Source organism: Platichthys flesus, chromosome 1 (genome assembly GCF_949316205.1).
Source record: "Platichthys flesus chromosome 1, fPlaFle2.1, whole genome shotgun sequence".
Lineage (NCBI taxonomy): Eukaryota > Metazoa > Chordata > Actinopteri > Pleuronectiformes > Pleuronectidae > Platichthys > Platichthys flesus.
This window is the reverse complement of record NC_084945.1, coordinates 3,291,283-3,316,952: the sequence shown is the minus strand read 5'-3', so window position 1 is coordinate 3,316,952 and position 25,670 is coordinate 3,291,283. Positions and strand designations below refer to the sequence as shown.

At 44.3% G+C, this 25,670-nt stretch overlaps 1 protein-coding gene across 2 annotated transcripts in view; it reads right to left on the bottom strand.

Moving 5' to 3' along the window:
- The window catches only part of LOC133957167 (protein kinase C-binding protein NELL1-like), a 198,575-nt gene that overhangs the window by 107,800 nt on the left and 65,105 nt on the right, over positions 1-25,670 (bottom strand). For both annotated transcript variants that reach the window (XM_062392661.1, XM_062392738.1), the window contains exons 7-12: positions 25,510-25,592; positions 21,344-21,478; positions 19,320-19,422; positions 17,732-17,805; positions 12,797-12,896; positions 10,257-10,385 (exon numbers count right to left, since the gene is read on the bottom strand). In XM_062392661.1, coding sequence (XP_062248645.1) covers positions 10,257-10,385; positions 12,797-12,896; positions 17,732-17,805; positions 19,320-19,422; positions 21,344-21,478; positions 25,510-25,592 — 624 coding nt within the window. The remainder of the gene's footprint in view (positions 1-10,256; positions 10,386-12,796; positions 12,897-17,731; positions 17,806-19,319; positions 19,423-21,343; positions 21,479-25,509; positions 25,593-25,670) is intronic.

Genomic DNA, 25,670 nt, shown 5'->3' with positions numbered 1-25,670 from the left:
TCTTGTTTTTGCAGCTTTTCACAATCGTCTCTTGTGATAACGTGCACGAGGAGTTTAGGAGGAGTGACACAATGTTGAGATTTGGAGATTTAGCATGTGCTTATCTTTATCTGTCAGCCTCTTTGTGTTCCACACATTGTTATTCTCACCTCGGCGACTCTCTTTTATACATTTTACCGAACTAACACAGACACCAAACATTGTTTTGTTCCAAGGGATGAAAGAGTTGATAGTTTCAGTTTTCACGACAGTTAATTAAGTTTGATTATCATTAAAACTGTGTCCAATTACCACACTTTTTAAAACTTAATGTAAAAAGATTCAGATTTGACTCAGAATTGGCATAAGATGTCGCTCCTGAGATCCTTCACGACATTTAATCTGAGGTGACTTTGTATTTAAGTTTTTAAAAGAGCACTGAGGGGACGTTTGATTGAAGAGATTCACCTCGTCTGCAGAAGGTGCAGAGTGAAAATCCCTGTGAGAGGTCGCAACACTTTGAATTCAAGTTCATTTTGACTTCATGTCAGAGGAGGGAACTTCTGACTGGACGGAAATAACTTAATAATAATGTAACTTCGGGCCTTCATACTTTTAAAAACTTGATGTTGTGCAGCTCCTCCTGTGTCTGCAGATCCTATTCAACCATCACAAACGATACAGTTCTGTAGTTCAGTTCACAAATTGGGTGTGAAAGTGTTTCAGTAGGAGAAACAGTACAGATTTATATATAGTGTGCATGTTGTCAGTTGTTTGGTTCATTGCAGAATAACTGTCAAGTCTTCATGCTCAGTTGCATTTATGTACATATATAATCAAATCTGAAATATTCCCCAAATCTTTGTGCGTCTGTGGAACACATATCTCGAGAACCGTTCATCTTATCGGCTTCGTGCCATGTGTATTGTTCAGAGTCCAGAAGTGCAAAGTCAAATTTGGGGCAATCTGCAACAGATAGGTTGAATATTAATAAATTAGCAGTAGCGACTTATGCTAAAGTTTGAGGTTCTGAATACGGAGTCGAGCTCTTAGCAAAGGTCATGTTATAGTTTCAGAAAAGAAAGCTACAACCAGCACAAACACAGGTCGAGAGAACAGGCAGCTCTAGAAAAGACTAGTTATTAATAATTATGAAATTAATGACGATAGAGTGTGTTAGATTTAGGTGAAAGGGATCCATTGGTAGAAATATGAAATTGTCCTTGTGATGTGTTCAATCTCAATCTTACAAATTGGTGTTTCCATCATCCTAGAACGACCCCTTTATGTTTGCATACCTTATATTAAAATACTTTATATTCTCATCAGGAGAAGCTCCTCTCTAAGGACGCGGCCATGTTTTTACATTTGCCCAAAATAGACAAACTAGTCACCTGCACCTTCACCACTAGATGTCACTAAACTCTACACACTGAACCTTTAAAATGAACAAATTGTGTATCGGTGCTTTCAGGACATTTTCATCCCTTCAACCATCCCGTGATAACACTACAAGTCATTCTGGTTCGTGCCCTCTCACATCTGCTGGTTCCCTTGTCAGCTCATCTTGGCTCTAACACGGTGGAGACACACTTCCCACTGAGGAACCCGGCTGATTTGCAGACCTACAAACACGGCCAATTACTCTTTAATGCCACTGAGTGAGAGCCAATCACCGGCGGCATGGGGCCACTCGCAGGTGGGAGCGGACGCACACCACTGCTCCCATCACTGCACACGGAGCGAGGACAAATGAGGATTACCTGAACCGCTCTGGATCAATACGAGACTTTCCTCTGCGTTCGGTCTCTCAGCCCTCATCAGACACGGGGGGGGCGGCCTGCCATGCAGAATAAGTGAGGCCTTCTCGACATATTGCAGGTGTGTATTTCCATGTGCCGGCGCCTCCTGGTGTTGTTATGTGTGACCAGCCTCAGCAGGGACACGTAAGCAGAGGCTGTCAGTTGTAGCGGATTAGCTGCAGCATGGGGCAGGTGGTGCACTCCGGGTGGAGACGCGTCGTGTTTTCATGTGCTTATCTGCAAACCCAGGACAGCTACATCTACAGCTACACACACATGTACACACACAAGCATATTTGCACTCTCACACACACATGCACACACACCTTCATCCCGACTGTGGGAGCTCTGCAGGCAGGCGCTGCCCTTGATGAGCTCATTCCCAAACCTCTGTGGACGGGAGTCCTGCAGGTTTTACACACACACAGAGAAGATCTGCCTGTGTGCAGCTCACAGCCACCCTGCACACCAGCATTTGTGTGTCCCTGCACCCAGAGGACTAATACTGGGTTTATTTGCAACCGCACAATAACAGCAACTGTCTGTCTCAGCAACACAGAGACACAGGATGGTTGAAATCCTGCAGAAATGACTTCCTGGATCCTAAACCGTCGGTCCCAGGGGTTTGGAAAATGGGTTTACGACGACTTTCTGTGACAACTCATGACTGGAGGACGCACTAACTGGGAAACACTCAGTGAAACAGGGACCAGAGCCTCCAGCAGAATGTTCCCAGTAACAGAAGGAACAACCGAAACACTGACATTTAATGGTTCAGTTCGCCGGAATCACAAAAAAGACATTTCCAGACGTAGCCACGAAGAAGGTTAATTTATTAATTTATTTTGTGTGCCAAGGTTTTTAGATGTTTGCCTGAGACCATGCCGATACAAAGGAAGTGAGCAGAATCTAAATTGCGAGGCTCAGAGCATTTTAAAACACGAGCTTGCTACAAACAGTTTTCACTTGAACTGCTGCTTTGTGTCCCCGGTGAACTTTTCCAATTTTAGTTTAATCGACGTCCAGGAACGAGAACGTTTAACTCAATTCCACCGCGATGGAGGCAAAGAAAAGCTGAAACTGTGAGTCATACATCAACACTTTGAAAATGCAATTTAAAATAGTCATGAAATATGAATTTTGAAGAGATGACATCTATACTTAGATTTTGAAATTGACTTCTTATATTTTGTAACCTTCTTATCCAAGATAAGAAATCTTACTTGTGAAACATGTTCCAAGGTCTGGACGTTTCCTGTATATTTTGCCTTAAATGAAGATCTGCATCTGTTCTGAACTATTTGACCGTTTCGTAAAGTTTAGTGAAACTTACATCCCTTCAGTTATTTGTTGAGAGGAACCCTGGAGTGTGGGTAAGTCACAGTTCTCGTTTTTCTCATCAAAAAGCCTTAAATCTCAAGTGTCCCTGTTTCCCCTTTGCCTTTCGGGACCACCCAAGTTAGCAGAATTGACGAGACATTAATCACGGCCACTCAGAACCCACAGTGACACTATGGATTTCCTGTGAAACACTGACTGATGGGTCGGAATCAGCTGGAGAATCAGATATTTGGCTCCGAAGTGATTTTATCGAGCGTATTTTCAATAAGTGCGACACAATGTGATGAGCTCACTCTGCAGGATTTAACATGACGTGTCCATTAGCGTTTTATTTCTGTGGATAAAGGATCAAATAGAGAGAAGTGATCTATTATGATCATTGGTATTTATATTTGACATATTACATTTAAATTGTCAGATATAAAGATGTAGAGGTAGAGCCATGTATTCTATACAAAGACAGAGGACGTACATTTGTGTTGTTTGACGTTTGTAGTAAAAGTACGTGTTGTGTATATATACTTCGTCTTTGTATTTTGTCCTTTTGATTCACTCGGTGTCTGGTGTGATGTTTTTGTTATTCTACGTGTGTGGCATATATTGAGAAATTCAAATACACAAAGATAATGTGTCCATCCATAGAGTTATCACAGCAATTGATATCCTCGAGGGAGCAATAACTTCTCTCTTCAAAATGCAGCCGCGTGCTTTTATCAAAACACTTTGATTTTTAAATTGCATTTTACTCCCCTGAAATTCATTATGATGCATGAAATTGTCTATAAGAAAACCTTTGATTGCCTCTTGCACAGTTCCGGAAGTGGAGCAACCTCTCAACCACAGTGTCTGGAGTGAGGCGAGGCAGATCCAGCTCCGGCAGCAGCGACGCTATTAGCCCCAAAGTCACGACACATTATCAGCCAGTGTTAAAAGCTAAAGATAGAGAGAGAGAGAGAGAGAGGAGGAGGGAAGAAGCTGAAGTGTGCTGTGGTGTCAGCGGAGATTGAGCGGAGATCAGGGACATGGTACAGAGCGTCGCCCGGAGCCTGTTCGCTGAGGGGACACAGCGGAGTCGCTCCCTGAACCCGGGGAGCTCGGCTGCTCCGGAGCTAAATGAAAGGAAGCTGAACAAACAGAAACAGCCCCGTTAGGTTTGATGTGCCGGCCCAGCACTGGGATGTAATCTTATTACACACGGCAGAGAAGAAGAGAAATAAAAACAAACAGAGCTGTAGGTCGCAGCAAACCGCAGAAGAGTGCAGCCCCGGCTGGTAATAGACAGAAGGGGAGAGAGAGGGAGAGAGAGGGAGAGAGAGGGAGAGAGAGGGAGTTGTGGCACGGATTTGATTGAACGCATGTTAATTAGGCCAAATTAAACGTTTGCTATTGTGCTGCAAACACAATACACAGCCGGTGGAGCGGTGAAACAAATCCACCTTTACAAGTGAAACAAGGGCAAGTCAGTGTTTGAGCTCCAGTAAGCTGCAGAGTTACAGGGCACCAAGGGAGCTAATGGGTCCATTAACGTGGGCAGAGCGACCCGTGAGGCCCCCCCCCCCCCCCCCCCCCCCCTCCCCGAGACCATCTCTATGGAAATCAGCTTCGGCTCTGAATATGTGCAAATCCCTGACTCGACTTGAGCCTACCTTGCGAGCTGCTCTGGTGTTTATGTCCACGGACGAGCTGATGGGGCCTTTAATTTGAAACATGGAGGAGGAAGGAGGCGCACAGACGAGGCCCTCGAGAGGCCGAAGAGTGGGAGATCATTTGGTTATATTGAGGAAATATGTCCATATAAAGCTGGGAACATATGCAAGAAGGATTTGCAGTATCTCCGTGCACTTTGGTTTTGGCCATTAGAGCCACACTGGGATTTCCTCCCACCACGGAACAAGAGGAGAAGCCGGAGAGCGGGGCTCTGAGGGAGCAGCCGGCCGTTTGGGAGGAGCGTCCCCCCCCAGCACTCGGCGGGGACACAGGGAATCGTGTTGTTTGCTCGGTGCTGATGCAACTGTTTTCAACATCAGCAGGTCCAGCACTTCCCTTTGTATAGAGCCTCACTGAGAGTGGAATTCAACAGTACAGATCATATTTTAGGATACAATTAAAAAGGTGACAACAACAGCGGGGATCACATCGGAGTGGCTGGGAGCTGAGAGGAAACAGCAGATCTGAGGGGACAGACACAAGATGAGTCCATTAGCAGGAACCTTAAAGCACTCACAGACACTGAGTGGGTCAGTCGGTCACTGGTGTGACACCGAGCTGGAACAAAAACACAACCCACAGGATGGTCTCAGTGCTTTTCTATCAATTATAATTACTCCCGTCTCACAGGAGGCATCTGATCGTACAGAATCATCTTTTGTCCCGAGCTGCTGGGAGATCAGTTACATGGAATCCTAATAGACGGACTGGGATGCACACACAAACACACTGAGCAGTTCAGCCTCACTGGTCTGTGATGGAGCTAAACACTGGATTATCTCCCAAATCCTGCAGCTCCAGATAACAGCGTCCTAAACCAGCAGCTAAATGCAAAGACAGCCCTGGCAAACGGCACCAGTACTAAACTCAAACTGGTGACAGAGGCATAAACCATATGTTCACATTCACATATCAACCTTTAAAGATGGATTGCGAGCAAACACCTTTAACCTTTTAGTCCCGGGAACTAAAAGGTTCCTGCACATCACTGTTCATCTGTGTTTCCACTGAGGTCACAGGACCCGGGGGGACGAGGGAATGAACCTGCTGACGTACGAACAAACAACAACTGGTCAATGAAGAAGACTAAACAACAACAATGATTCTATATACACCGCTACAACAACTAGAGGAGATTCAGACCATACTTCTGTTGTAAATGGTTTTGTTGTGTCGACACTAGATAAGAGACGTAAACTAGTTTCAACAATGTAGAAAACAAAAACTGGTGGCTGCAAGAGAACAGAAGAGAACTCAACCAATCCGGTTTGATTAAAAGACGATGCCAAAACGTTTCCAATACAGAGATTCATATTCATAAAGATGTAATTCAGGCTTGATCATTTACAGTTTAAGCATAAACGATCTGACAAACAAGTATAAATACACTGAAAACAGGAATAGAAACAAATATGGAGAATTTGAATTAACTCCGACAGTGATATATCGATCAGGTTATGAATAAAACCAGGGTTCATAAACATTTTGACCGACTTTTCAATAACTTAATTTCCATGACCGAAAATTTTTTGAAATCTATTTTTATACTTTTTTATTTCTAATTTAAACTGAAAATTCCAATGCATACACTATACCATAAATGACACAAACCGAAGTAGGCCTGCTTATCTGTGGAGCGTATTTCTTTAAAAGTATATGAATTATTTAAAACTTGGCGTAAATTAACAACATGAAAATATGAAAAGTCATGAAAAAATTACAAATTTCCATGAATTTTCCAAAACAATTGGGATTTTTTTTTACCATGACTTTTCCAGACCTGGAAAAACACCTTTTAAAAATCCATGACTTTCCAGGTCTTGATGAAGTAGGAACCCTGTAAAACTTACTAATGAACGTCCACACTTTCCTGTAAAGTATTTACAAAGTGAAGTCACAACTTTCCAGGAAGCGAGTGAAACAGCTTCAGCTCCTGAGGTCAGAAAGTAAGATGATGGGAATCAAACCAACGCGATGATATTACAAGCTTCACATAAGATACACACTTATATCCATGTCACTCTCACACCTCGGTGGACGTGAAAGAAGCTAATGGGAGCAAAGCTAAAGGTCGCGCCGATCACCGCGGCCTTCAGACCGAACTGTCACCTCATTCAGAGCAGCTCGGCTGACGCTCTGTCCCTCGAGCTGCTCCACGCACTCAGGCTGTGGCAGCAGCCGGGCGGCGCGGCGGCAGTTCGCCCGGCTGGAGCCTTTGAGTCGGTGAGTGTTGACAGGACGGATCAATAGAGACCACCGACTTCTCTCAGGCTGCCCGGGATGAGAAAGAGTTTCCAGAGCTGCAGAGAAGAGGAGCAGCAGCCGTCCTCACATCCAGTCTGCAGAGCGCCGCCTTGCAACCGGACTCATCTCCAGAATCCAGAAAGATGTCAGCCCATATGCTGTGATCCATCTTTAATGGAGGAGATAAACACGCAGGCGGTGGTGGGCAGGAGAGAGCGGCTCCAACCGTCACTAGCGTGTGTTTGTGTTGCTACACGTGTGCAAATTCTGCATATCACACACATTTGTGGGTTCTCTGAGATCAGGCAGATGGCTTTGAATAATAAAACCTTCAACACGTGCTCACGCTGGGTGAAGAAATCAGGTCTGTGTCGTACATGCTGCGGCAGAGACACAACACGCTGCGGCAGACACACAACACGCTGCAGCAGACACACAACACGCTGCAGCAGACACACAACACGCTGCAGCAGACACACAACACACTACAGCAGACACACAACACTCTGCAGCAGACGCTGAAAACGCTGCTGCAGACACACAACATGCTGCTGCAGACACACAACACGCTGCAGCAGATACACAACATGCTGCAGCAGACACACAACACGCTGTGGCAGATACACAACATGCTGCTGCAGACACACAACACGCTGTGGCAGATACACAACATGCTGCTGCAGACACACAACACGCTGTGGCAGATACACAACATGCTGCAGCAGACACACAACATGCTGCAGATCCTCAGGCTTCTCGCACCACACAAAAACATTTTCATCAAAAACACAGCCTTTTCTTCTCAGGGTCATAAATCTGGCAAAACTGGAACACACACACAATAGATGTTGCAGAGCTGGATTCAACTCACTCTCTGCATGGGTGGTGGATAAATGTCCAAATATTTTTAGAGACGATCGTGTAACTTCAGTTATTCTCTAAACGCTGAGGATTACAGATTTATTTTATTGAGCATTATCCAACAAATGGCTCTCGTGGAACTTGCTGCTTACAAATTATTCTCAAAAGGTGAAAAAAATGAATTCCGTTAGCACAAATGCTCATATATCTAAAGGATCATGTTAAAGGTTGCAAGTTGAAAACTGACAAATTGTTGTCCACCCTTTAGCTACTGTACAGACAATAGCTAATGTTAGCACTTTGACAATTAAAGCATACAATTGTAAAGGTGTTTCATTTTGAAATATCACATCTTATCCATCAATTCATCCGACAAACAACCAATTCACATTCTCACCTGTGATCAGTTTGGAGTCTTGAATTGAGTTTGGACTGGGAGGAAACTGGAGAACCCACAGAAACCCTACTGGGAACCTTCTTGCTGCAGGTCCACCCACTACGTCACACTGTGCCGCACATGTATTTAATTCACATTCATTTGAATCAGGAGTAAAAGTGCAGTGGATGTAATCAAGTATGAAATGTAACATTAACCGTCTCTTGTTGTTTTGGGAACAAACGAAGTGGAACCAGAGCAAAACTCAGTCGACGGGTCGAGATCCGGACGTAGTCGAGTAAAAACACATGATCCAGAAACAGGAAAAATCCTCCTCCTGTTTTAAGCCGAGAGAAATTTCAATATAACCTCTCACAACAGATAACACACCTCATTCCCTCCAGGAGAGAGGGAGAGAGTCCACAATGTGACAGAGCGAGAGAAACCAGGCACAGATAAGACTCCACTGAAATCCTCTGGTAAATAAGTAAATAAATAATCTCATGTTCAATCATTCAGCCGCATATTAAAACATTCAGGGGGAAACAATAATCGGGTTTCATGTCAGCTTGGAGACAAAGCCAGGGACGACTCTCTGTTTGTAGAACACACAACCGGATCTATCAGGATACCAGTGACATGCTGCTCAGCTGTGTTTAGAACTCAGATGTTCCTCTAAACCCATTACCGCTGGAGGTGAGGGTGCAGCCATGTCACACATCCCCACACTGTACAGCAGGATCCCAGCTAATCCACTTGCAATGGAAGTTTGAGCTGCTTTAAGGGAGCATCCCCCCCCCCCCACCCCCAAACGTGGATAATGCCGCCGTAGCAAATAGAGCCGCGGCTGCACGATTTAAAAAAAGTTGATCTGACAACGGGCGTCTGCCGGCTCCCACTCACATGGTGAGGGACCGTGGTGGATGAGAGTGGAGCTCTGGGTAAACCTCTTTACCATGCAGATCAAACACAGAGCAGCACACAGAGCGGCTCGCGGCTACGCAGCTTCCAGAGCGTCCAGTGTGTTCAGTGTGTTCAGCGAGTCGCGGCTCCGGCCCAAAGACAAGCGAGCAAATCCTCTTTATCTAATCTAATGCGGCCATTAGCGCTATCACTCGTCCTCCGAGTCCGAGGGAGTCAATCTGCAGAGTCCAGAACCAGACGTGGACAGAATCCCAGTCGAGTAATACGTCTCCAAACCCAGATGATACGTTTTCCAGGAAACGTGAAGACCTCGTCCCAAATACAGACTTTTCTTTTTGTTAGTGATACTTCTTCTGCATTCCATACAAAGGCCACTGAACCAATTTAGAAAGTGTCTCCATTTACGACATGTTTTCTTTTGTCCACATTTCCTTGTTGTTGTCTCTTCTCTTGTTGATTTTCTAACAACAACAAAGCTCTTGAGTGTGAATCTGTCTCTTAACACTACATGTATAAATCTGCAGAGACACAACCCATGTGGCTTGAGCCATCAAGGGAACAAGACCTGGAACTTCACATCACAGCATCATACATCAAGCTCATAGCTGCATTATCATATATAGACATTTCAGCGTTGGACGTTTTTGACAGAAATGAGAGAAATGACAAATAGGAACCAGAAATACAGTTTTAAAACCTTTCAATGTCCTCAACGCCGTAAAATATCATTAATGGACAAATACACAAATGGAAAAATCATTATTTGCCCTTTCCTCATAATCCACGAATCCTCTTGCTTCATGAAACCAGTCACACCACAAACACAATTTCCCAGCCAACAACATTGCATCACAACAAATCCTATTCCCCTCTCGGTCCATCCTCCTCCTTCCTCCAGGCCTCACTCGGCGTCGAGTCCCACCGAGCAGGGAATCAACGCTCACCCGTCCTGCTCTTAACATCTCCAGCTAATAAACATAATGAGTCAGTCACACGAGCCTCGGCCCGGGCTTCGGTCCTACCTTCACAGTAAGTGGAGTCCCCGTGGATCGAGGCGTAGCCGCTCTTGCATTCACACTCTGCTCTGGTATTCCGGTTTTTGCACTCGGAGTTTTCTCCACAAATGAGTCCCTCTGCGCAGAAGTCATAACCTGAGAGAGAGGGACGGAGGAAGGCTGGATTTACTTCGGATCTGAAGATGTGCTCACGCCCGACGGCCGAGAGATAATCTGTTCACACACGAGCAAAAGACGTCACTGTGGATGAAAAGCAAACAAAAGAGGAACTTTGCTTCTGACAAGACGTCTGATTTACAATGTTTACGATGTGGAGCATTGTTTTCCATGAAAGCTTGCAAACACACACATCGAGAATAACAAACAGTACACAATTAACATCAACGTCACAACAGAGTGACAGTCACAGTGTGTGTGTACATTGTGTTGTCACTATTTTGTCGTGTTTTATAATGCTCTACTTCAACAACAGCAGATGTATTCTTGTTATTCTGTTTTAGAGAAAACATCTCCATGAGAATCTAATGCACTTTTTTCAGGCTTGCTGCCGGGAATCAAACTGTGTCCAACTGGCGCGGCACCAGTGCACCGCCCGTGTGCCACCGTGCTTCTTTAAATCCAAACTCAACCCCACACCGAGGTCCTGCACGTGCACAGAATCGTGACATCACAGACGAGCTGAGAATCCGTGGTGTGAGGGGACAGACAGAGATGATTGTCTCCAGCAGGTGCAGGCTGATGCCACCCATCATGTCCTGTAATGAGTGACAGACTGGCGGCACATAAAAGCCCTGAGAGACGGGGGGGAGCCTGGGGAGCCATTACTGTGGAAAGAGCTGTGTCTGCATTATTCTTCCCCACACGCCAAAGAAGGGGGGGTTTAATGTCCACGGACAGAGAGAACACAGGTGAGTGCATGTGGAAAGTGGAATCCTGCTCCAGAAACCCTGAGAGGACATGAACACCAGATCCATAACTCAGCCGGTGGGTTTAGGTTTTCACCTCAGCAAGTTCGTTTGGTGTCTGTACCTGCTTCTCTGCATCAGATGGTCTGATCCTATTTTAACTGGTCTTTGTGAGTTGATATGAATGTCATTAATTGTGTAACGTGAGCATATAGTGTTGTTTCATATCCATCAAAGGCCCTGTAATCATATTAAAATCATATTAAAGGGAAATTTGTGGAAAACAACTCTTATGATATTTTTTTGCAGATTGAGATCAGGTGGCAAATCCAGGAAGTGTTTTTTTGTACACTTAACTTTACTAGATATAATACTTATACTAAACATTTTTTGGACCTTTTCACCTATTTCCTATGGATGGATTTTTGATCTCAAACTGAAATCATATCTTTTCCTTGGCTGAGATATGAGCTCTACTGAGTTGTACCAAGGTTTAATTTGCAAAGCACAGAATTCGGCGGGAAAATCCATCCCAGTAAGAAACAGAGGGGTGCAAACACTCCGACAACCGACAGCTGTATGATTACCAATTTAACAGAGAGCGACTTTGTGGACTTAATACTGAGGCTGGAGTAAATTTGCGAGCAGAGGCAAAGCCCTGAGTCACAAAGTGGAGAAGAGGTCTGCAGATGATTTGGAAATAATGAGCAGCTCTGACTTTTTACTGCCTCGGGGTGTGAGTGTGAGGGAAAGAGAGAGGAAGAGGAGGAGAAGAGGAGGAGCCGGGACTCTAATCTTTAATTGTTGCTTCTTACAGACTAAACTCTCCTCTCTCTCCTCTCTCTCGCTGCACCTCTATCTTGCCTTTTTTAAATCTTCCCTAATTCTTATCAGCTTCTCTCTCTTCCTCTTCCTCTCCTCGGGTACTTTCTCTCTTCATCCGACTCCTGACTGTTCTCTCAACACATCAGCTCTTACCCTCTCATGTGCTTTGAATGCACTCCCTTCCCTCTGTTCTTTTCAACAGAGCAGCTCTAAGACTTTATATCCTCTTTCCTTCTCCTCTCCTCGCTGCCAACTCCTCTTCTCTCTCATCTTCCCTTTTCCTCCCCGCATCTTTAAAAAAGGTATTTTTCCTTTTCTGTTTTTTCCTCATCCCTGCATTTTGGTCTTCCCTGTGAATCCGGGCCCTGCTGCTTATCTTACCCAAACGAGACGGCAGTGTCCTCTGCTCAGAATCTGCCCTGGGTTCCTCTCATAATGGCTCCGTGGCTGACAGCCTCCTACGGTTTGTTTATTCAATGTATTTACTGAATTACCGGTGGCTATTTACCCTGTAGTACCTCCCTGCCAAAGCAGCGGGACTCAGGCAAATTGGCCTAGCAGGTGCCTTACAGCAGACAGACCAATCTGCTCCGGTAGGTACTGCAGCCAAGAAGCATTCATACCCGGTTGAAAAGGGAGAAAACATATTCATTGCAGAGGCACAGCCTGAATCAGCATCCGGACGACTGGCTGTGTTGGCTCCATGCAGCAGCAGGCGGGGGTGGGGGTGTGTGGGGGGTGTGTCCAACGACAGAGTGATTCATGCGACTGTGGAGAGTGAATGACGGGGGGGGGGGGGGGGGGGGGAAGTCTTACCTCTGCACACGTTGCAGCATCGGCCGTCCGGTAGGATCTGCTCGCCGGTCGTGCAGTTGAGCTCCGGACAACTTTCTGACACTTTGATCATCAGGCCGCTCTGGAGGGACACAGGCAGGATATTGATATTATGGTTAATATTCAAACCATTTATTGGTGATTGGCTAAGTTAGGGACATGCACGGATACAATCCCTTTGAACATTTCACCTTTTCCACCATGACAATATGGAGGACCATACATGACATAAGTAAAAATAAATAAATAAATAAATGTATAAATAAATACAGAAATAAATAAATAAATGAATAAATAAAAATGGAAATAAATAAATAAATACAGAAATAAATAAATAAATATGTTAATACCAAAAGAAATGTCAAAAGAAATGTCTTAAATATATTTTAACATTTATTTTTTCCCTGATACATTTCCTTTGCATTTGCAGTGTCCTTATGCTAATGAGAAAGGAGGGCCTAACCGCAGTCTCATGCAGGATTGGTCACAGGAGTGTAATGATCCAGCCCTACTACTTCTGCCTTTCAATGCTGGTGTCCAGTAGCTGTTTGGGACGTTGAGCCAGTTCACACTTAAAATGAACTAGTTCAAGTTCAGAGGGTTAGTTAAGGTTATTTTTTATTGGGATGATTTAGGTGTCAGTAGTCCTGACTGTGAGCGACACGTCTCGTGTTGTACTGAGCACAATGAGCGAGCCGAGAGGAGGAGGAGGAAACAGAAACTCCAGCTCGGTACAAACCACCTGCCGCCTCTGCTCTGAACATGAAGCCGCTGATCTCTGAGCAGATGTGACCAGAGAAGCTCTGTGTTTCCACTGTTTCCACTGTTCCACAGAGTCACTAACTGGCTCAAGTGCTCAAGTCTCAGTCACTGCCCGTGTCTCTGAGCGAGTGTGTGACGGAGCGCAGGGGCTGTGTGTGTGTAGCTCAGTTGACCAATCCTGCTCGAGACTGAGGTTAGGCCCGCCTTTCTCATTAGCATAAGGACACTGAAATGTGGAAATAAATAAACGTGGAAATAAATAAAAGTTACAATAAAAGTGGAAATAAATAAATAAATGTGGAAATAAGTTTAAGACATTGATTTATTTAATTCTGCATTTATTTCCATATTTATTTATTTATTTCCACATTTATTCCAACTTTTATTTTTCGATTTCAGTGTCCTTATGCTAATGAGAAAGGCGGGCCTAACCTCAGTCTCGAGCAGGATTGGTCAACTGAGCTACACACACACAGCCCCTGCGCTCCGCCACACACTCGCTCAGAGACACGGGCAGTGACTGAGATTGAGCTCTTCACCGTGAAACAGCCAGTTAGTGACTCTGTGGAAACAGTGAAAACACAGAGCTTCTCTGGTCACATCTGCTCAGAGATCAGCGGCTTCATGTTCAGAGCAGAGGCGGCAGGTGGTTTGTACCGAGCTGGAGTTTCTGTTTCCTCCTCCTCCTCTCAGCTCGCTCCTTGTGCTCAGTACAACACGAGACGTGTCGCTCACAGTCAGGACTACTGACACCTAAATCATCCCAATAAAAAATAACCTTAACTAACCCTCTGAACTTGAACTAGTTCATTTTAAGTGTGAACTGGCTCAACGTCCCAAACAGCTACTGGACACCAGCATTGAAAGGCAGAAGTAGTAGGGCTGGATCATTACACTCCTGTGACCAATCCTGCATGAGACTGCGGTTAGGCCCGCCTTTCTCATTAGCATAAGGACACTGCAAATGCAAAGGAAATGTATCAGGGAAAAAATAAATGTTAAAATATATTTAAGACATTTCTTTTGACATTTCTTTTGGTATTAACATATTTATTTATTTATTTCTGTATTTATTTCCATTTTTATTTATTCATTTATTTATTTATTTCTGTATTTATTTATACATTTATTTATTTATTTATTTTTACTTATGTCATGTATGGTCCTCCATATGACAATACATTTAATGAAACTTAAAAACATTCTTTAAGGAGACCAGCAAAAACATTTATCTATTCTTTCATTGCAATTTCTACACATTGAACTTTAGAAGGTGGTTTGAAGCCTTGCAGAATTTTAGTAAAATAGTCTATAGAATTAATATTTTACTACAAAAATAAACCCAAACAAATATTTCAAGGTAAATAAAAATGCCATTATGAAAAAAAAACTGATGTTGTAATTGGTGCACAGTGGCGCCCTTCGCTCTTTCCTCTTCTTCCTCCATACGCCATAGTTCCTCCATTTAATATACATATTGTCCTGGATTTTTGATATTGTCTACATGATGGGAAATGAAACACAGCTTAGATTCATACACTAAACATATTGTAATAATAACAAGCAGGTTGACAAGGTACCGTTTGATGGGTTGAATTCAACTTGAGACATACAGACAACTGTGGCTACAGCAAATCAGTCGATCATTATATGAATGTGTTAAATTGGATTCAGAAAACGTTTGAAATATTAAACTCTCCTGTTTTGCAGCTCTGCAAATTAATCCAACCGTAACCCTGCTTTTTATTTTTTATACTTTTAGGTTTATAAAATGTTTTTTAATTAATCTAACACAAAGGCCAGTGGCTAAGTTTTGCCAGTTTGAACCTCTTGATTCCAACATGGTGAGGTTGACTCTGCTTTGGGAACGTATGAGACCACACTCACAGTTAAAACGATGAATTTTCCGATATGTAAAAATAATAATATATATTTCGGGTCTGAATCCGGCTGCCATGACAACGAGGAGGTGGAAAGTAAAGGCCGTGTGGCGGCTCAGATCCATGAGGTGGATATGAATATGAATATGAATACACAGTGAGCAGCAGACACATGCACCAGAGGAAACACACGCAGATACAACTGGGTGACATCTCCCTCCCTGGGATATACAAAACAAATAGACACAACAGCTCCTAATGAAGAAGCAATTCAAATCCCTAACACTCCTTATTCATTCATAAATAAACACATAACATTAACTCTTACTCTATAACACTCTCCCACATGGTTATTTTATATGCTTACACCATTTGTTGCTATAAGGAGGTGACAGTTGATTCTTTCCTAGAGTGTTTAAAGGATCTTTGTGTATATAAAAGTTTGAGTTTGAGGCTGAAAAGATCAGCTTCTTGTCATTCTTGCTGAATTAATGGACAGAAAGTGGAGAGAGGAAAGGAAGAGGAAGTAAAGCTTCTCAGGTTTTCTTTAAGCAACCCCAAATATTCTTTACAAAGAGATCAGACTGCAGAGCTCTCACTGTTTTCCAGCACTTGAGATTTTCCATTAATAGTCTTTTAAACCTTTAAAAAGCATCAACATATAACAGACACAGTTATGTCAAGGAATGGAAATGTCCATAACACCTCTGCACCTGTTCCTCTATTGCTCTGGTCTTCAGCAGTGTTTTCCATTTATTATCTAGACTGTAGCAACAGGTGAGGGCCACGGCACTGAGGAGCCGGGCCAAGCCGGGGGGGAGAACAGAGGGAGAGAGAGAGAGAGAGAGAGAGTCACCCCCACATCCACAGATCAGGGAGGACAGCAGGGCTCCGCTCACCCTGAGAACCGATGGGGTAAAAATGACCAAACACCAGCGAGGAGCAGGAAGTGTGATGAACCCCCGAGCTCCTCGTCAGAGTAAGAGCTGCCTGGTTGAGTTCTATGAGTGACAGACGGATGTGTCGGCAGGTGGTAGAGACCAAAACATCAATTACAGGGGAGTGACTGCAAATGGCTGCCCCCTACAGGTTAATTTACTTTACTAATTGCCAATAACAACACTGGTTCCTTTGCATCAGCAAGTGGCTCCATCACGGAATCCTTAAGGCTTTCTCTTTGTTTGATCTAACAAATAGAAATGATGATCATAATAAATTAGAGCCTTTCAGAATAAAATACAATTTCCACTGTCTAAAGTTTATGTGACAGGGAGAAAACCATTTCATGTGTGAAATTATTTTTAAGGTGTCAAGTTTTATTTGTCAACGGAGGGAACCCTTTCGGGGAAAATGCAAATTATAATTCAAAGCATATTAGATATGTGGCCTAAAAGATGCAAAACTCACTAAAACACTCTAACTTTACTTTAATGGTGGATGATTTAATCCTTTCACACATTATCTTAAAATAAATTGATATTGCCCGTCTCTCTCTCTCCAAATGTCAATGCTTATACTATCTGCTTCTGTTCCCACTTCCTACCTCTCCACTGTTGGGGGCGAGGGAATGGAGCAAAGGTCAAAACATCAACCTCCCCAAAAGAAACAAACATCCGTGTTCACTTTCGTAACATGTTGACGTCTCCTGCTGAGATTAAAGGATCCCGGAATATATGAGACTACATGAAACCCCTGAGAGTATCAAAATAAGACGACCAAAAATAATTTGTCTACAAATCTGTCATTTAGCAGCTTTCACATCCAGGAGAAGAGGACGCCTCTAATTGCTTCAAGCTTCCAGACAACATAGTGATGGTTCAGAGTCTCCGAGGGATAATAACGAGGGGAGGAATCCACAGTGCGGCTCTTTGTGAGGAATCACAAATACAAACCACTAGTGGTGATTTATCAAAAGATGTTTTTTCTCTTCACAGAAAAATGGCCCCTGAGCAGAGGAAGCTCACCTCTGTTCTACGCTGAACTGGACTAATGGCTTTAATTAGAATCCATGCAGTGATGAAGCCCCAATTTAAATCAGGCCTTTGTGTTGCTGTGTTCATAAGTTACTCTAATTACCTGGATATCTCACCATTACAGGGGAGAAAAGACAGGCAGATTGAACGGACTGGGACAGGGAGGGGAAACCAATAAGGCCTGCTGGCTAATTGAATAACACACAGAGCATTCCACCACACACATCCTGAAAGGAACGAGCCGCACGGGGATCGGATTGCAAAGCGGAGGCTGGAGGAACAAATGCTCGATGTGAAGTTACCTTGCATTCCCTGCAGCTCCGGGACAAGAAGCGCTGGCCCTCAGAGAACGTCTGGCCCATGTAGGTGCACTTCGCTGTGGAAAAACAAAAACAACTGCGTCGGTATCACTCCCCCCCATTTAAGATGAGCACAGTAACTATGAAACACCAGAAGCAGAAGACCTCCTCGGCCGGTAATATAAGCTCCTGCAGGACTTTCAACAAAAATGAGTAATGCTTTTAAAAAAAAAGTTTCAGCCTGAAGTTCTGCAGAGCTAATTCCATTAGAAACCAACTTGTTCTTGGCCAGTGTGCATGAGTGGAGAGGAAGTGTATCAGTGCATTAAGAATACAACAGAGCAGACCCTTCTGCATATTCCTCCGGCGATACAGCAGAAATAGAAAATGAAGCATATGATACGACGCCCTGCTTTCCTCCTCTCTAGAGGGGAGGACCACGGATCGCTCTGGAGCGCCGCTCCCTCGTTCCTCTGTGCCAGAGCTCTGATGTGCGTAGGGGAGGAAGAGGAAGAAGAAAGAGTGAGCGCAGGGATGGAGGGAGGCAGAGGAGGGCTGGAATTATTCAAAGATGGACTACACCTCAGGGAGTTAGTGTTTTTTTTTTTTTTTGCAGTGTAGCGAGAGAGCGAGAGAGAGACACAGTTGTTCGTGGGTCTGCGAGCAGTTAGCAGACCCGTGTGCTCTATACGAGAAGTGGTGCTTCCACTTCAGCTTCCATGGAAATCAGGCGACTGTGATCTGTGCTGCTGCAGAGAGTTCCCTCCGGTTTCATTGCACCAGTAGAGCCACAGCTCCAAAAACAAAAAGCTGTATAGACAGTGGTTGTGGTTTTAAATCGCCACTTGTATTCAGGTACTGACAGTATTGGTAATTGGCTCAAATGTGGAAAAGCGACACCTTCTTCTCACAGTTAACGCTCAAGCTACGTTTCCACTCTCGGGTGTTTCCGGGCTAGCAGTGTGCTAACGAGCTAAAATGGCGGCGGAACAGCGTTGGAGGAGGAGCGGCGTCTCCATTGGCCGACAGACGTTAATTGGATCGAAACAGGAAGTTCAAACTGGGCAAAGAAGATCGTGGAAGGGAAGCTTCACGTCTAATGTCATGTGACTGCTGCTCCCAAGGAGCGGGAAGCAACAGGAAGTGAGATGTGGCAGATACACTGTTTTTAAAATGTGCGGGTAACCTTTGAAGTAGTGGAGCTTCAGCTTCACTCAGACTTAAAGAAGAGACTGTGGTTCATAGATTTTTAATAATCTGTAGCCAGTGCATTCTAATTCTGACCCTTAAACCACATGATGAGGTTCAAAAATCTATTTCCTGCAGATTTTTTTTGCTGGAAATAATGAAATGATTCTAGACGACTCCCACACATGGTCAGATTTGATCCTGCATGTGATCTGCTGCTCTTCTGTGTTTGGTTTCGGAACGACTGAAAGAGAATCCCCCTCTGAACTCTGGATCTCCTCACTCCTCCGCTCGATGCCGTCTTTACCATCAGCGAACATCCTGCTTCTACTGCTTCACCACCACACTGAGAAAAGCATGTGCTTCCCCTTTGGTTGTGTGACCACGTGCTGCAGATACTTACGTCTGCACTTCTTGCAGCAGGTCCCGTCCACGTGCACAGGCAGCGAGTCCTCCGAGCAGTTTGCCGGAGGACAGAAGATCCTGCGACACTCCACTACGCCGTTCTGAAAGAGAGAAATCACATTTTCCTTTATTCCCTTTTTTTTTTTGCCCACAGAAAACATGCAAGTATCAGAAGGAAAAATCCATCACTCAGCGAGCGCGTGCACCTATCGCCTGTGGCACTGCTAAAAGATTCAAACTGAACATGTCTCCCACTCTCCCTCTATGTCTCAATTTACATTTTCACAAGCAGTCATTCAATTTTAAAGCTTGATTCTCTACAGTAAACCTGAGAGTGCGACACTCAATGTGGTTAAGAGTGTAGCTCCAGCAGAGTTGTCACCATTTAAACCAACCCAGACCCGTTCAGAACACCGCCCTCAGGACTGCAATCTAAAAACCCGGATAGCTATATCATAAAAAAAGAAGAAAAATCATAATGTGATACAGCCCAGATAACAGATTCATCATCCAGCGCTGGACGGCTGATACTGAAATTGAGCAGCCGGCTGATAGCAGGTAGTTATTCGGGCCCTGAAGGACTGCCTTCATTTCTGAAGCTGATATTTCTCTCTCTCTCTCTCTCTCTCTCTTTCTCTCTCTCTCTCTCTCTCTCTCTCTCTCTCTCTCTCTCTCTCTCTCTCTCCCTCTGCGAGCGCCCCCTTCATTTGGTGAGTCATCGGGAATGGTTCCCAGAGGAAGCCGCAGTTATCAGTTAATGGTTTGTCCACGGGAGGAAATCAGACCAAATCAACTTCACCCTGTGCTTGATGTGCAACGATGCGGCAAGTCCATTCCCCAAGGGCCCGGGAAGGGGATGGCCCTGATTCAACACATTCTGGAATCTGACTCCTGTGTATGAGCGCGGGCAGAGACACTTATTTGGGGGGGCGGGGGGGAGGTTATTAGGGGGCGGGCCAGGGGGCAGGGGGGAGATGATGCAGGAGCTGGGAAACTGGGAAATGTGATGGGAAGTGGAGTTAAGTGTCGAGAGAGGAGGGTTGTGGTGACTTTCCATTAAAGAGGAAATTCGGTTCTGTGATTCTGATTTTCTGGTTGTTATTTGTCTTTCTGGATTTTCATGGTCACTGCACAAATTCCATCTTTTTCTCTTTAATTAAATCTGACTTATTATTTCCTTTAAATGGTTGAAATATCGATAAATTTAGTTTATTGATTCCACTTCAAATGCTATTTGATCTTCCTCTACCTTCTGTTTGAAACTACAACAAGAGAAGAAGATGATGTCAGACTTTGTGGATTAAGACGATTTTAACAATCTCGACGGAGCTTAAATAAAAAGGGGACTTAATTAAGGGATTAATGAACTAAGCCTTAGATTGCTTCCTGTGTAGACAAACACCTGCACCGGTCTAGGAAACAGCTTTGGACTAATCTCACATTTGTTTGAAGAAAATAAAACATTCAGCCACAGTCAGTGGTCGGAGGTATTGTGTGTTTTTTTTGTTTGTTTGTCCGTCCAGTTCTCGTGAAAACAATATCTCAAGAACGCCTCGAGTGAATTTCTTCAAATATCTACAAATGTTCACTTGGATGCGGGGAGGAACTTGCAGGTCAAAGGTCAAGGTCATAGTGACCTTACCAAACCTAAGATTTGTAAGATTTGATGCAACTTTAGAATCATGGATGAACTGATTTGATTATTGTGGTGAAAGGACCCAGTGCAAGGTCACAGTGGCCTCACGTGATCTCTCAAGTATCCACTTGGGTATTTTCTTTCAATTTGGACCTGTTGTCTCTTCAACTCAAAGAATAACTGATTACATTTCAGTAGCCAAAGGAAAAGGTCACGTGACCTCATGTCAGTGTGAATGCAACACGTCTCCTGGAGAGACTCACACTGCCCTGGAAGGCGGAGGCACACAACAGCAGTGCGATGGATCTGGTTCCTCGTGTGAGAGTTGAAAGCCGGGGGCCTCGTGGTCGTCGTGTGCTGTTTTGAAGGTTGAGGGTGACACTGACCTTACATGCACAGTTCCTGCAGTTCTCCGGCTCCGCCCACAGCTCCTGGTCCCGGTACACCAGGCTGTTGGCGCTGCAGGTCCTCTCGCAGTGACAGCCCTCCAGCTGGGTCAGCCTGGACTCGGCGTAGTTCAGCTGAGGACGAGCACAGAAGCATCTCCAGTGTCAGATTATGAAGTGTAAACGAGCGTGCAGGTTAAACCCCTCAGCACCCCCCCCCCCCCCCCCCCCCTCTGGGAGCCGCTCGTTAGAAGAGCCCACTGAATAATGAGTGATCCTCATTCAGCTCAGGCTCCTCACCTCAGGGTATGATCTACTAAGAGATGACAGACAGGACTGACAGCCCCCGTCCTGCCCCCCACCCCCCACCCCCCCATCTCACACGCTGATACATCCTCCTTCTCCAGATGATCTCATGATCCTCGCTCTGTCTCTCGACTGAAGACACTTTGACTGACAAATGTCACGAGAAGAAGTCAAGGGTCGAACCACGAGACTCAGAGGATCGACAGGATATGATAAACCTGTCTTCAGTGTCTTTACTCGTGATGTATAAACTATTCATTTCTTCCAGCCAATGTGTTTTATAAGAAAGAATCAATGCAACGTGGATTGTGTTGACAGCTAGCAGGTTTCTGACTGGTTCCGTTCCTCAGTAGTAAGAATGATCTTAAACTACAATCAATCTGATCTTGCTTGAGAATAAGTGTAATATAATAATAATATTTTAGGATAGGACAAATTATAGGACAGCAGTGGTGTCTTTAATAGTCAGCCAGCTACCGAGAAAGTAGCGCTCCTGAAAGTCCAGTGTGTATCTGTAATCAACACACAGATGTTGGTTTGTGTGTCCACTGTGTCCAGCTTCAGTACTAATTTATAAACCTGTGTAAAACACACGTGCTGACCTATATATAAGTAATGAGAGTCCAGTTTGAAAGGGGCCAAGGTGGAGTAACTCTAAAAGGTCCAATTGATCTGAGCTGCGTGGGTTGACCTGATAATTACAGGTCCACTTCAGACACCCAGGGATGTTCTGAGTGCCCCCCCCTTCCCTGATTCCTCTGCTCCCAGCTCACGGTGTCACAAAGAGCGGACTGGCCACGATAGGACAAAGCCTTTCCGGTGAACTGCCGGATGTCATCGAGGCTTTTCTACTTCATTGAGAGGAAACCCTGCCGGCTGGCGACCACAGAGCTGTGCGGTGAGCAGTGAGCAGTGGACAAGTGTCCTGTCGAAGCCCCAAACTAAATGTTTGAAATGCAATTTCAAAGGCTGGCAGGCGGGCTGCCTGGAGGCGCCACAGAGGAGCAGCTCTCCTGGACAGCGTGAGCATCAAATGGCACAGTGATGCTGAACACAGGAGTCAGAGGCTAATAGGCGTGTGTCTCCTATGGCTGATACATGAGGCAGAGAGACGGGAGTTAAAGCAACAACAGCTGAAGACAATGTGAGGACACTTGTTTCTCAGGGTTTCTGGAGGATCGGTCAAATGTCTGCTTCCATGCAATGCAGAGGATCAGGAGCAATTATATAACTCTGCCATGTTTTCAATGGTGTGTTCGATTGTTTGATTGATTGTTAATTAAACTATAACTACTGAGTGGATTTCCCTGAAACCTGGAGGAAGGACAGGACGTTGGCATAGAAAGATGTGGACAAATGTGTTGGGATCCAGGAACTAGTTTGGCTACACAAACCCATAACTGCCTCTTAAAGTTTTGAATTATTCGGAACACTTATTGTGATTTTAATTTTCACAGGTTTCCCAGGATATCAGCATTGAAATTAAGATTTCCTCGTCTGCGTTGTTTTCTTTCAAGGCTTGAATTTAAGGGGATTGATGTGTTTTGATGGGTCTATGTGCTCTAGTGCCATTCTAGTTTAGATTGTTATTGATATGACAGAACCCTGATGTCAGCCATCAAGTAATTATCATATTTTTTGCCATAAAAAGGAAACAAACACACAAAAATCTGGTCAGATCCTCTTTAGTGTTGCTCGTTTCAAACTCAACTAAACGAGGATGATTTGGATCTTTACAGTTTTTACTATTTGGATTTAAAAAATATTTCCACTCTTTGTTTATAATACGATTTTATTTGACAACACAAAAAATCGCTTTATTTACATAGAGTTAAATGTTTTTATTGGGATCATTTTGTTGGGAAAACAAATAAAAGCTTATTTTTTTCTGTAATTGCGATGAACCCAGACTGTTCCCCTTTCAGGAGGACATAAATCCTGAAGGATTAGTATCTGTATTGATGTTCCGTGTTATGTTATCGGAAAAATATATGGTACTGAGCCATTTCTGCGTAAACACAAGCTTGTGCTTCCTGTCCACAAACACACAGGTGTGTAACCAGCAGACGCCACCATGCTAATCTACACACACATACACACAACGAGGCTCATTGTCACTTCACCTCACCTTGACTCTCCAGATCACACATTCAGGACCAGGTGATTATTCACCTCACGCTGGATTCAGAGAGTCATTCAGAGCAGGTGACGGCCGCCTCCTCCTCCCCCCCCGCCCCCGCCCCCGCCTCCTCCCCGCTGCAGCTCCGGTGAGCATTAAGGTCGGGAGGCGAGAGGTCTGGAGGAGCATCGGTGTGAAGGAGGTGGTGCTGACACAGCAGTCGGGTAATGTTCTTCAATTGAACCTTTATTTACACCGAAAACCATTCTGTGCCCCCCCCCCCCGCCGAGATGCCCTCACCTCATTCACTCCCACCTGAGGGCTCTCATTTATGCACGTAGAGGCGCACACACACACACACACACACACACACACACACACACACACACACACACACACACACTCAGAGTCTATCACACACACGTAGCTATGCAGATGTTTAGTCTTATAAATGGTTGGAGCTCTCCCCCACGGCTCCAGTGCACATTGCCTTTTAGCCTCCTGTTGTGGCAATGCAGTCGACTGACACCTTGTTTGAACCCCCTGCGCACCTGTGTGTGTGTGTGTGTGTGTGTGTGTGTGACCAAGAAAAACGATTTTTTAAATGTCAATTTCATCCAGATATACATACAGATGCTGTATATATTTTCCTAGAAATGCATATGCCAATGGAAATGGCTCCCAGTAGGGGGCCGTAATTCCACCAGCGCCCAACAGAACACATTTAAATTCACGAGATCTTGAAAATAGTGAAAACCATCCAATCTCGAAATTGGGTTTTTCCCTGACTCATTCCGCTCCAAGTCTCGTGGTGATATGCGAATATAGATTTTATTACACAGGAAAACTACAGTATATGAGGAAGGAGGTTTAGAGGAAAACTTCAGATTCCTGGAGTGAGCCAGGTGGTCACTATAATTCAGATAATATGACAAACATAATAACCTTTGACCTTTCATTTCCTCCTTTTCACACAGAGAACAAAAAAATACACAAAAATACTCACAACTCAGGGTATTTAGTGTTTTTTGGACAGTTTGAAAAATCCAATCTGCTGATGAAGACTATCTGATACATTCAAACGCTCTGGAACAAGAACGTAAATAATAATAATCAAGTAATTACGCAACATGTGACTTCTGTTGTGATATGAAACTATATATTCAAAAGGGAAAACAGCTCCATCTTGTCTTTCCTCCCTCGGGGATCAACTGATTCTCTGTTTGCGATTCCCTCTCACATTAATACGAGTTTCATTTCTGAACCGACACAACAATCAGATTTTCTCCAGAGAGATTCATTTTTTTTTTGTTGTTGTTTCATAACGATAACAACCATCTCTCTTTAGGTTTTATTTTAATTGTATTTCTCTGGCTATCGTCCTCGTTGAATTAGACACAAAAACAGAGACGCTGAGTTCGCTGGAGAAAGAACAATGAAGTTCAGTGAAGACGTCAGCAGCTGAATCAAAGGGTTCGTCTGTCTCCGGCTGCAGTGGAGAAGGATCTAATTTATTCATTTCAATTTATGTGTCTATTTGTTTGCAAGGCCGCAGCTTTTAACTGGATGATTTGATTTCTCTTCCTGACACAGTTGCATAATCAGAGTATTGTTTTGTATCTGTAACGTCTCTGTCAAGTCTTGTTTTTGCTGTTTATCGTGTGTTTTATTGTGTTGATGTGAGCTGGTGATTGTGCGTTTTTCTGCACGGGAAGCAGTTAATTCTCCTTCCTGTCTTTACCTTCAGGGTCATCTTGGCCAGGAGCTCCTGAAGGTCCATGATGCCTTGCACCAGGCTCAGGAAGTCGCTGCAGGTCGGACAAGCTCAACGCAGGAAGAGGAAGGATCAAACCAAGAGAGGGAAAGAGAGAGAGGGAGAGAGAGAGAGAGAGAGAGAGAGAG